The following is a 12,460-nucleotide window of genomic DNA, read 5'->3' as shown; positions in this document are numbered from 1 at the left end:
AGAGCAGGGATGCTCTGTGTCACCTCTGGAGAGCAGGGATGCTCTGTGTCACCTCTGGAGAGCAGGACTGCTCTGTGTCACCTCTGGAGAGCAGGGATGCTCTGTGTATGTGCGAGTTCTGCAGCAGAATTTGCTGTGGTGTTAAACTAGATTTATTCAGGAGTGGGCTATACAGAACCTAAGGCTTTGGGGTAGTGGAGGGAGGGGCTTCTATAGATGCACATGTGAGGAGAGATTTAGACTAGATAGATAGATTTTTTTACAGTGAGAGTGGTGAGCCCCTGTCCCAGGCTGCCCAGAGAGGTGGTCACTGCCCCATCCCTGGCACCATCCCAGGGGAGGTTGGCCGGGGCTCTGTGCACCCTGCTCTAGCTGGGGCTGTCCCTGCTCCCTGCAGGGGGTTGGATGAGGTGACATTGGGAGATCTCTTCCCACCCAAAGCAGTCTGTGACTGTGTGGCACAGGTGAATGGGTTGTACCCTCTGTGTCGGGAGTCCAGAGTCCCCAGGCGTGCCCTGCACGTGGAACAGGGACCCTGCCTCCAGCACTGCTGCCTGTTGCACAGACCCCGAGTGTCCCTGAAGGAAGTGAAAGTGTATAGTGGCCTGAAACCAGCTTATTTGATTATAGTTCCCATGAACATAAACAGTATCTGAAATCTTAATTACTTTTCTATTTAGAATTGTTGCTGATGGATGAGTACATCTACTTCAGGATATTAACTGGAGCTGTAGTACCTGACCTGCTTCTGTTTTAAATAAAATAGTCTGCCTAGCAGGAAGCCCTACCACATAAACCAAACACGTGTACCTTTGCTGGCATTGTAAAGGTACCAAAATCCGTGGAGTGTTGCTCTCAGCTCTTGCTGCTTGTTCATATTCCCCCCATCATGTTGAAGTGAGTGAAACAAAAATACCTTCTCCAGTCACGTATGCGCTCACTTGTAAGTAAACAGTCAGCAAGCTTTCATGAGAACAACTTCCATGACTTATTTATTTAATTTACTAATGGAAGCTAATGAAACAAACTTGTGTGGACGTGGAGCCAGTCTCTCTTTAGCTGCATCTGGCCAGATGTGCCAGAAATGCAGTTGCTTTCAGTTGGAGCTGCTCCGTGAGCGGCTCGCTGTGAGGACAGCTGCAGCAAGTCAGCCCCAGCTCCACTGTCTGTTAGTGCAAAAACTACTGGTAAAATTGATGATAAAAATAAGGATCCTACACCACAGAGTATAACATATTGTTAACATACCACACACGTTCACATTCATGTTTCTACTCTGTTGTGACTGTGTCTAAAATATGTCTGCAGGGATAAAAGCGCCCATGAACGCATTGCTAATTTATGGTTCTGCACCAATACATCTGCTGGGAAAAAACTCCAGAGGACTCCTAAATGCAGTCCAACATCAAACCAAAAAAAACCCAACCCCACAGCCCTTCGTTTCAGTCCCACTGCCTGTGGGCAAAACTCTTTTGCAAGAATTTATCACATTCTTCATTAAATTATTGATCTTTGCCTGTATTTATATATAGGAAAGAGGTTCCCCCCAGTTGATCATGGTGTATTTGTTGGGTGCCTGTGCTTTTTGTGTTTTATCTGTTCTTTTGGCTTCTGAGAAAATATAGGGAGGTTCTGAAATATATGACCAAAATTCTGCTTCTGTACTGCATGCATGCACTTATATAGTGCTTGTGCTGTAAGCCTGAGCCTCTTCTGAAGTCACTGAAGGTTTTTCATTGTGTTTGTTTTTTAGCATTATGAAATGTAGTTGACCACAAAGATGCCACCACGTGTGGATTTAATAAAGAAGCATTTTTGGACAGCCATGTATCATGTGTGAATCACTGTCCTGCCAATTCACGAGCCTGCTGGGCACTTGTGACTACTTTGAATGAAATATAAAGTCTCTTAAAATGCCTTTAAAGGAAGGAGAAACTGAAATTTTATTCTTCTTACATTCAGCAGTATGTTCTTGCTCACTGAGTGGCATGCATGAAATTCAGGGTCACTGGTGTCAAGGTTTAGAGGACAACTGGTAATCCTGACCCTCACTACTTATGTTTATAAATTTTTATATTAAGATTTTCACTTTCTCATTAAACACAGGGAAATGTTGGAGGGACTCCTGTGCCATGGCATTATGTACATAGGTCCTCTGCACCTGCTTGTGCTGGTGGCCTTGTGGATATGGGCAGAATCTCACAGAAAACAACCCTTGTTTCTGTACAATTGTACTTTTTAACACACCTGCCTTTAGATTTGTTTCACTTGGTGTGCTGTTTTTGTAACAAAACCAACTTCAGCTAGCTTGAAAGGTTGAGGTTGCAGCATACCCAGCCCTAAGAGCTGGTTGCTTTGGTGTCCCTTCAGAGGGGCAGTACAGAGGGACACAGGCAGTCCTGTGGCTGACCTGGTCCCAGCTGCAGAGCACGGCAGGGCTGCACACAGCCTGGGGCTCCTGAGCAGCAGGAGTGGCCACTGCTCCCTCCCAGTGCCCCCTGCCAGCAGCCAGGGGCTGTTCTGAGGACGCTGGTTTGAACTGGGCATTTCTCCCAGTGTTTGCAGACACCCCTCTGTCAGCTCTCCTTCCTGTTTCCCTGGGGCTCCTGCTGCACGTGGGCACATGGGCAGTGAGGGGGTGAAATCACTTACAGGCTGTCGACCTGCTGATGTCCTGGTGTTTAAAGTGTGGTAGATACTGGTTTATGGCTTCAAGAATATTCTTGTCAAGGCCAAGTGCTGGGTCCTGCCCTTGGGTCACAGCAACCCCCTGCAATGCTCTAGGCTTGGGGAGGAGTGGCTGGAAAGTGCCCAGAGGAAAGAACCTGATGGGGGTTGGTGGACAGGTGGCTGGAGGTGAGCCAGTGTGTGCCCAGGTGGCCAAGAGGGCCACCAGCATCCTGGCTTGGATCAGCACTAGCGTGGCCAGCAGGAGCAGGGCAGGGATTGTCCCCCCAGGCTGGGCACTGGTGAATCCTGGGGTCAGCCACCCAGGGCAGTGGTGGAGTCCCCACCCCTGGAGGGGTTTCCAAGCCGTGGAGATGTGGTGTGAGGGACACGGGGCAGTGGGGACCTGGCAGGGCTGGGGAATGGTTGGACTGGATGATCTGAAACACCTCTTCCAACCAAAGAGATTCTATAACTATTTACTTGGGCTGCTGTACTGATTTTCCCCTTTAAAAGGCAGAGTTGACTTGGAGCACATTCAGCATGAGAGGTCCTGCTTTTGAATATTAGCATCATGGGGAGTCTGTCTGGCCTCATTTTCTGAAGGCAGCTGTTGTCCTTACTTTAGAAGCATTTTGTACAGGGAACATTTCTGTCATATGTGTAATGATGAAATCAGAATGGTGACATTTGTTTTGCTTAGATTAAATTTTGATCTTTTATTTCCCAGTCATACTACATAGCTCTGTAATACCAGATTTGATTTCATGGTGAGATACAAGTTTATATTTACGTGTTATATTTACATGATTTGGGCAGGGCTGGGTGGTGTTTTGATTTGATTTGGGTTTTTTTTGTTTGTTTGTTTTATGTGACACTTTTAATTGTAAACTGTTCACCAGAATGTCTCACTGACAAAATGAATATTCATTTTTCAGAGGCAGGTTTCCTCAGAAAGACTTAGAGGCACTGTTTCCTGGGATGAGTGCTGATTTCACCAGTGAAAACTTTTCTGCTGCCTGGTACCTGATTGAGAATCACTCAACAACAAGGTTTGTTCTGTCATAAATAATTGTTTTAAATGCAAGTCACTTGATGCTATTTCTTCCTACAGTAGTTGTGTGGTTGATATGTTGGTGGTTGACATGTCCTAATCATGTAGTCTCTGCTGCCTGTGGTGTTTCTGCTTGGCAGGAAACTTGAATCAACCAGGCTATGAGGAAGGATAACTTCATTTTTAAGCAGACCTGATTCACAGCCTCTATTTTGGTTTTGTTTTGTTTTTCCTTCCTTGTCCAAGGCTAAAGCCTGTAATGAATCATGGAGTTAGGCAGCATGGCCTTAAGTGAAGACTCTAGGTGTTAAGTTGTGACTGGAGGCTGAGGGACACTGAGCAGAACACTAATGAACCAAAACTAGTGCAGAATGCATGTTCTGCAGTCCCTGCTGGGAGCTGGAGGAGAGCCCTCCAGTGCTCCCATGTACCCAGGGCAGAACAAGCTGCCTCAGTTTGCAGCATGGGAGACCTGTGTGGGATGCAGATTAAAAGCAATATTTAGATTCCTTAAGCTCTGGGCCTGTACCTTGGAAGGCTGCAGAATCATCTCCACTGGAGAGTGCTGAGGTTTGATTTGACAGCTGTCTGTCAGAGATGGCTTAGGTACCCTTAAGGATGCATGGACCTGGAAAATTAATTCAATGAATTCTTAGAACGGATTAAATGACTTATTTAATCAGAATTACCATGGAATATAACCAACAGCATAATGTCACAGTGCTGTCTCCAGCATCACAGGGTGTCAGTAAAATTATGGATTTTTCTGGTCACCAGCACTATGAATTGATCACTTAAATATTTACATCAGGTTGTATGGCCCCTTATTCACTTGTGCTGTGCCAAAGGGTCAGTACCTGAAAGTGTGTCCACATGTAAATTTGAATTTTCCAATTATGAAAAAAAAATCTGGTTTTAACACTGTGTCTAGTATCAGTTTAAATACTTTATTCTTCTTGGGAAAAAAGATTCCATCAGTTTGTGTCTTTGCATGTCAACAGTTTCAAGTCCTGTTCCCTCAGTCCAGTGGAATAAAAGTATTAATTTCTGTTTTTATATGAAAGCTGTTTTTTTTTTTTTCATATTCATGAATTTCTATTGGTTTGTAAAAATCTAAAGCTTAGGGGAAGGTGCACAAGCTGTAAAACTCAACAGGAAGAATGGCTCAGAGGGTAGAGTGAATCCAGTCATGTTTGCAATCTGATTATAAATAGCTTTTTAAATAAAGAAGCAACAAAACTGTTTGGTGGGGTTTTTTTTTTTCTTCAGACTTCAAAATATGCAGTCTTGGAAATATTCTGGCATTGTATAATCATCTGCCCACTGTCATTTGTGCTGTTTTCCCAGAAGCACCGAGCAGTGGTTTAGTTCTTGTCCTCTGGGTAACCTCAGGTGCTGGGAGTGCCTGTCTGTGTGCAGAGCCCTGAGGTTTTGGTTACCTTAGATCTGTTTTTTCCTGGGCGGAAATTCTTTTTAAGCAATCAAAATAACTTTTTTTTTTTCTTACCCGTGGCAATATCCTGACAAATCTAAATAAACTATTTAGACTTACTGTTAGATCATCAGATAACGTGAAACAGTGCTTAACAAGAGAACTGTGCAGATTTTTGTGACTTTGGGAATGCTGCTGGGAAGTACTTCTTGTGTGCCCAGGTAGATCAGGCTGGCTGTTGAGAAATGGGATTTCTTTTCAGCAGATGGAAACAGGAAATAAAGTGAAGTGTTGTGACCTCAGCAGTGTAAAAAGGAAAATGCCTGTAAATGCAGCAGTGTGTTTTGTCTCCCAGCAGCTTCTTCCTGCCTGGGCTACAGTTTGGGTTGTGCTCCTAATATTAATTTTCCTAGAACTGATTAAAATGGGCAGAGTCTTGGTAGAATTGTCTTGTGTCTTTATTTCCTTACTTCGTTGTTTCCCCTCTCCTTACCAAGGTGTAGTGCAGGGTTATTTTGATTCATTTGTATTAGGGAGATGGGTTTGGCCTGCAGGTGGGAGAAAAGACTGTAAGGATGTTCATGGATTATAAAATCATGTATTATATTTGTATTTCTGAGCTCACTCATAACAGTGCTTTTATAAGAAATCTAGTAGCATAGACATCATTTTCATCACCATCAATAAAAAAAATACCTAAGTATTGAAAGGTTAGTCACAACATTAGCCTTCTAAAATAATTGCAAGTGCTTGCAAAAAATGTGAAATCAAATGCAAACTGGCAATAATCTAGAAATACTAGGAAACTAAGATAAAAGAAGCCCACCATGCAAACAGCAATGATGGGCTGGTGGTTAATATTCCCCTCTGAATTGTCTTTCAAAAGCAGTTCAGGAGACCACATCTAAAACTCATACTTTAGTAAAGCAGGAATCTGTTCAGATTTCCTTTAGTTTTCACTGATACTGTGTTCAATACTGCACTCTGTGTCCAAACAAACGTAAAAATATTGAAGGAATTCAGAAACTGAAAGTGAAAAAGGGTTGTGAGCTAAGCTGCAGAGTTAAACCAATGTTATTAAAGAGACTTCTACCATCACCATCGTTAATCTAGTGTACTAAGTGTAGAGAATTGTACTGTCACCTATTTAATGTAGTACAGACAGATAACTAAGCAATAGTGGGTCTCTACAAGAAATTTCTGGACTATTTTGTATTATAAAGGAGTCAATTCCATCACAAGTGATCGGAGCCCTCCATGTAGCATTAAACCCAAAAAAGCCCTTTGCCTAGGAGTAAACTGAGAAGCAGGCTCCTCAGCAGCTCCTCAGCTCTCAGCGGTGGCTGCAGAAGCAGCTGGCTGTTTCCCCCAAGCAGCCTGTGCTCTTTATCAGTAACTGACTTTATTTGTTGTTTGAATGTCATGGGAGTTTTCTTGTTTGTTTTCAGTTTTGATCAGCTCAAAACGGCTGTTGTGAATTTGAAGAAACAAGCCAATAAGAAAAATGAGGGGAGCCTGGCTTACGTGAAGGGAGGTCTCAGCACGTTTTTTGAAGCACAGGATGCTCTGTCAGGTAAAGATCCTTCACACTTACTCATTACAGTAGAAAAGAAAAGACAGCATCTGCACGTGTGGTGCAATTTGATATTAAAAGTATTAATCTTCACAGTCTCTTCTAAAAGAGACTGGTGTGGTTGTCAGTGCCACTTTCTGTGTGTAACCAAACTGGTTGGTTTTGTCTTCCTCCCCGTGGTCCCCCTGCAGCACACATTTAAATGAGCATTAACATTTTCACCACTAAGCAACCAAGCCCATAAAAAGCAATCCCGAGATGCGTGTTGTGTTCAGTGATTCAGAGTCTGTTTACAAAGGAAACAGGAGGTCAGACAGACCAGAACCCTTGTTTCTTTGGTTGAATTTCTTGGAAGAGAGCATCGGTGTGCCGGAGCTGGCTGCTGGGCCGGCCGTTAGACAGGGACTGCTGCAGAGATGTTCCACAGGAAGCGCCTTTCGTCAGCCCAGGGGAGCCGTAAACTGAGCGGGGGGAGCTGGGCTCACCTCAACTTGACCCACTTGTCAGTGACGAGAGTTCAGCTGATTAATTTCCCCTAATTCTGATTGCAGCCTCCTCCAAGGGCTGCTCTATGTGCTTGTCGGCAGGCCGTGGGTTATTGGCATCAGCCAGTCCTGGCCAGCACGGGAGTCTGTGGAAAGTCAGCAAATTACCTTACTTTGAACATACTTTTTCAGAAGTGCTCTTTGCAAAGAGCTGTAGGCTGCAGAGTTTCTTTTTATTTAAGTGAAAAGGGGGGAAAAAAACCCCCAAACCAGGGAAATAACCACTTCAGTCACTCAGCTGTGCAAAAACACACAGCTGTATGTCCAAGGCAAGTGCAGAGGATGCTGTGTTGTCTTTGAAACGTGGGGATGTTGAACAAATCTGAGATTTAGATTCACTTCTAGTTTACCGTGGCAACAGTTCTTGTGCAGTTACAAACACATTTTGCATGATTTCCAGAAAATAAACCTCTGCTGAGGCAGCACTGCAGAGTAGAGCAGCACTGTCCCTGCTTTGCCTTTCCCCTCCTGTCCAGACGTGGCCAGTGGCAACGCCAGCGTGCTGGGGAGCTGGGGCTGCAGCTGCCCTTTGGTCTAACACCTCTCTTAATGCATGAGCAAGGATGTTTACCTGGCTGGAATGATCCTCTATCTGGTCAATGCCTTTTTTTTGGTGTTTTTTTTTTCTTCTTATAGAATGTTTTTATATAATATGAAATTCTTATTTTTTATAGATAATAGAATACTTTTATGCTTCATCCCTAAGGCCCCTTCTAGGATGGGCACGTCAGCGACCCAGGATCTGATTCAGTATGAATAAGCAGATTCTGTTGTCATTGTCTGTTAAATTAACTTCCTCTGAAACTAAAACAAAAGAAACTACTGGATCTATATTCAATACTGAGTCAGACTGGGAGTCTGAGAAACCCCAAACTGATGCTTGTCTGTCATGCAAGTGTCCCTTTGCTTCTGGTTTTTGAGGAGTTACGTCACGATTGAATTAAAGAGAGTACATGCAGCCAGTTTTTCATTAGTGGCTCTGTTTGCAGGCTTGACTGACGACTGGCTCATTTTGAAGCAGTTTTACCTTGCTGGCTCCTATCTTGGTTCACTCTCTGCTGCCTGTTTGTCCAAAGAAATGCTAGTCTGTGACTGTCCTTGCTGAGCAGCACGGCATCAGACTGTGAGACCAGGTTTTGCTCTTGTCACGTTCCTCTCTTGGAACAGCTCATTCACATTTTTGCTTTCCTTCAGTCACACACACGTTGCCCCAAGCAGTTGGAGTTCTTATTAAACACACGGATAAGAGTAAATCAAATCAAATGTGGTTACTACCTGAATGCTACACAGCTGGCAACGACAGCTCTCTGTGCAGACTATGTGCAGCCTGGGGTGATGTTTTAGATAGCTTGAGTATCACCCAGGGGGTTGAATTCCAGGTATCATCTCCTGGAGCACATTAGTTAGACTCGTGGGGTGCATGTTTGAGTTTTGCTTTGTCTTAAGAGAATCCAGCTGAGGGACTCACGTTGCTCTGCTTTGCAAACCAAGGCAAACTAAGCTGGGACAGTTGGGAGACTGGTTTCAAAATTGTATTTGTGTTTTGAACTAAAATATGTTGTTACTTGCTCTTTTCAAAGCACTGAGCATCCCTGTTTTCAAGGGTAGCTGAGCTTTATTCCATTGAGAACCAGCAGGAAGCAGTAGGAAGTTTTTAGAAGCCTTAATTTTGTCTAAAACGACAGGAACTGATGGCTGGCTATTTGATAGAGCAGACTTTACACATGTTAACAGATTAAAATAAAAGGAAAATCATGGTTTTAAATAATTGTTTTATATATGCTGTATGCATATACACAGGAATGCTACCTTAAAAATAAAAGAGCATGAAAATTAAACAGGGCTCTGGGCTGGTTGTGCTGAGCAGGAAAGAGGAGGGAAGGAGGGCTGTAAGAGAGGGCAAGCAGAAGAAGGGAGGATCCACACTCCATGCACTGCTCATGTTCCCAGAGTGGTACAGGGCAGTCGGGCTGTGCTGGGAAATCTCTCCCTTCCTGAGAGAGAAATTGCAATAAAACAACAAATTCACACTGATGCTACACGCTTCCACGCCCATTAGTGTTACCACAGGGAAACAAGAATTGGGGCTTTTGGCATTTTAGCACAGCAAAAAAAAACCCCTAACATCTACAAAAAAAGAAGAATAGAGCACACTGCCTTTGGTTTTCGTGTTGCTTTGAGCAAAAGCATCGTGGGGCTTCTGTGGGGTTGACACAGCCTGCTGCTGCAAGGTACTCCCCAGCTGTCTGCTTGGAGAGTTTTGAGGTTTTCTGTCTGAAAACAGCTGGTGGGGGGGGTGTTATAGCACTTGGTTTTGGGGTCATGCCAATTCCCCATGAGATTATTTCTACCCTTTAAATATTGATAATTCCTTTATGGTGAGATCAGTGTAAAAAGTGTGCCTTACAAAGCAAAAGTATTTTGTGATTAAATGATACTTGCCGTTCAAAATACTCAACTGAATTAACACTTGTACTACGAGATGGCTAATTAGGATTATTCTGTCCATGTTTGCTTTCTCCTTGAGCATTCCTGTCTGCTTGGAGAAGATACAGGAAGCCTATGTCAAAGAAATGGTTAAAATTCTGCATTGGCTCTAAGCCCCATCCTCCACGAGGCTCTGCTGCCATGAAGCATGTTTGTATTTTTTTGTCTAACAAGAAAAATAACACTTTATTTTTAATTTTAAAAATGTTTAAAAGTGTCACTTTGATGTAACGAATTCCCACCTATTAAAATGTTCTGCATTTTAACTAGACACTTTATTCCAGCAATCCATCAAAAACTGGAAGCGGACGGAACGGAAAAAGTAGAAGGATCCATGACGCAAAAACTGGAGAATGTACTGAACAGTAAGTCTTGGCCTTCCAGCAGCAACTATTTATGGACTTTAGACTTTCTAACAAGCTTTAATATGTTCCTTGGAATACGTTAGAAAGCAGAAAACAGTGCAGCCTCTCCTACCTTGTCTTGTTTGATGGGAGTGATTTGAGGGTGTGATAAACACCTTTTGAAACAAGCAGGAGCTTCTGCCATGACTTTCAGCAGTCACAACAAAGAGAATAAACACCAAAACAGAGATGTTGCAAAGCGTTCACTCTAATTTTGGTGGCATCTCAAGTCTGAGTGGACAAAGGAAACAGAGGAGCTACATGGGTAGGCAGAAGTGTAGGATGAGCAAAGCTGAGTACCAGGACTGTAAGAAGCCTGAGCAAAAGAGGAGAGAACCCAAACACAAGCTGTTTGCAATAATAAGGTCTATTCACAGAATCTTTTTTCACTTTGTGTGCTGCCATTTAGACTACCTGGAATTAGCATTCTCTTTAGAAACTTTGAAAAGCTGTCAGTATTCTTTTCTGTTTCTCTGTATTAGCTGTAAGGTTGCCTTGAGAGAGGTGCCTTGAATTTGCCGCAGTTGGGTATGTTTCATCAGATCAAAAAAGCGACTCTCTTTTTAATTCTGGGACTTCTGCCAAGATAATTTTACTTTGTTTCATTGTGATTTTTTTCACAGAGGAAGGGATGTTTCCCTTAGTGCTGTATCAATAAGCAGGAGTGACATGCAGATAGCTGACTCAGTGCTGGAAAGTCTGAGTGTGTTTTATGAAATCAAGACAGTGACATGGAAGTTCACTGTTTTTCTTCTCTGGAATGAAGGAAGCAGTGACTGTATGTGTGTTTGCGTGGGGAGCACAAAGAGCAGGGGGTTGTGAACAGCTCTCATTCTTTTCAGCAGAGGTTCATTAATACTCACAGTAAAGGTGTAGTTTAATCATTGTTATTCCCTCTTCTTGGTGCTGGGAATTAGAAAAGAAAAAAGGCAAACCACCAAAAAGTAAAAATAAGGAAAAAAAACCCAAACAAACACAATGAAAAAAGAACACAGAAAACTATAAAAAGGCTGTAGTGTGTGTCTGTGTGTGAATATTTGATACATGGAGGATAAGAGGTGGAGGCACTTGGTGAAGCTTGCCAGTGCAAGCCTCTGTGCTCTGTATTTATGCCAGATCATGCACCCAGCTCAGGTTCCTGGGAGAGCACTTTCCCTTTGACAAAACGGCGTGACAGGTTTAAATACAAAAGCAAAAAATTCAGGTCTGTGACACTTTCCTACACACAGAGGAGACAAATGTACCTGTGGTATCTAATCTCTGTGATGTGATAAATGGTGGCTGCAGTCTGTACACTGATAACACCGACTGACTCCTCTCCATCTGCTGAGGAGCTTGTGCCAGGCACTCCAGAGTGGTATTAAGTTTGCCTCTGCTGGGAGAAGAGTTGGCTGCTTTTCCTCCTGATACTTTGCAAGTCACGATGGGTGGGAGGCAGGGAAGCAGGAACACAAGGATTTAAGAAGAGTAAATACTATTATGCAGAGTAGTTTAGGATCAAAGCTTTGTTTCTTGTCTGAAACAAAAAAAAAAATATGAAAAGCCTCCATAGTCCCTGAGCAACAGGTCCTGCTTTCAAAAATTACTTCAAATCTGTAGTAGAATGTTACATTTTGTGAACTGTAGGTGCATGTTTTGGTAGACAACTGACGTTGTGAGCTCGATGACAAAATGCTAAGAATAAGGATGTTCTCTGCAGCATCTGCATGTACATTAGGAGTGTGCCAGACGATGGGGTTGGAGTGGCATAGGGTAGTAAAAGTACAATCTGGTGTTAGACATGGGTATAGAAATGTTTGGAGTTTTTGTTAAATTGCTAATCTAATTGCTGAACAAGCCACAAAACATAAATTTATAAAAACATATGGTGTGCTATAATGAATTCTGTGAATAATTGTCTCTTAAAGGGGGTCAATCAAGTTCCATTATGTGGTGTCTTTGTCAGGCTCTGTGAAAGACAACTGCTGGAGAACTTGAGCTTTAGTTTGAAGTAAAAACATTTGCATGCAGTAGATGAGTCATCTGTTTTGAAAACAGAGTTAGTCAACGTGGACCTGAATCTTGATCCATGGATTATTTAGGTTTAGATTATTCACCAGTAATCAAGAGATGAAGACTGTTAATGTAGAAAGGATTTGGAGGGGTGAGGAGGGAAGAAATTTTACAGTATTTTTTTAAGTCTAAAGAGAGACCTGTATTGAATTTCGTTAAGACACTAATAAATCGTTTGCTATATTTCCATTTCTGTTTAAAACAGAAAAAATGCCCTTAAAAAAAAAAAAAAAAAGTTAAAATAAT

General features: G+C 42.7%; 1 protein-coding gene across 1 annotated transcript in view; it reads left to right on the top strand.

Moving 5' to 3' along the window:
* EXOC2 (exocyst complex component 2) overlaps positions 1 to 12,460 on the top strand; it is a 43,413-nt gene that overhangs the window by 9,758 nt on the left and 21,195 nt on the right. The window contains exons 4-6 of the mRNA XM_008944503.1: positions 3,606 to 3,719; positions 6,602 to 6,726; positions 10,043 to 10,123. Of these exons, the coding sequence (XP_008942751.1) occupies positions 3,606 to 3,719; positions 6,602 to 6,726; positions 10,043 to 10,123 (320 nt within the window). The remainder of the gene's footprint in view (positions 1 to 3,605; positions 3,720 to 6,601; positions 6,727 to 10,042; positions 10,124 to 12,460) is intronic.

This window comes from Merops nubicus, unplaced genomic scaffold, assembly GCF_000691845.1.
Source record: "Merops nubicus isolate BGI_N331 unplaced genomic scaffold, ASM69184v1 scaffold28557, whole genome shotgun sequence".
Lineage (NCBI taxonomy): Eukaryota > Metazoa > Chordata > Aves > Coraciiformes > Meropidae > Merops > Merops nubicus.
Note: the sequence above shows the minus strand (reverse complement) of the source record. Positions and strands in the feature narration are given on the sequence as shown.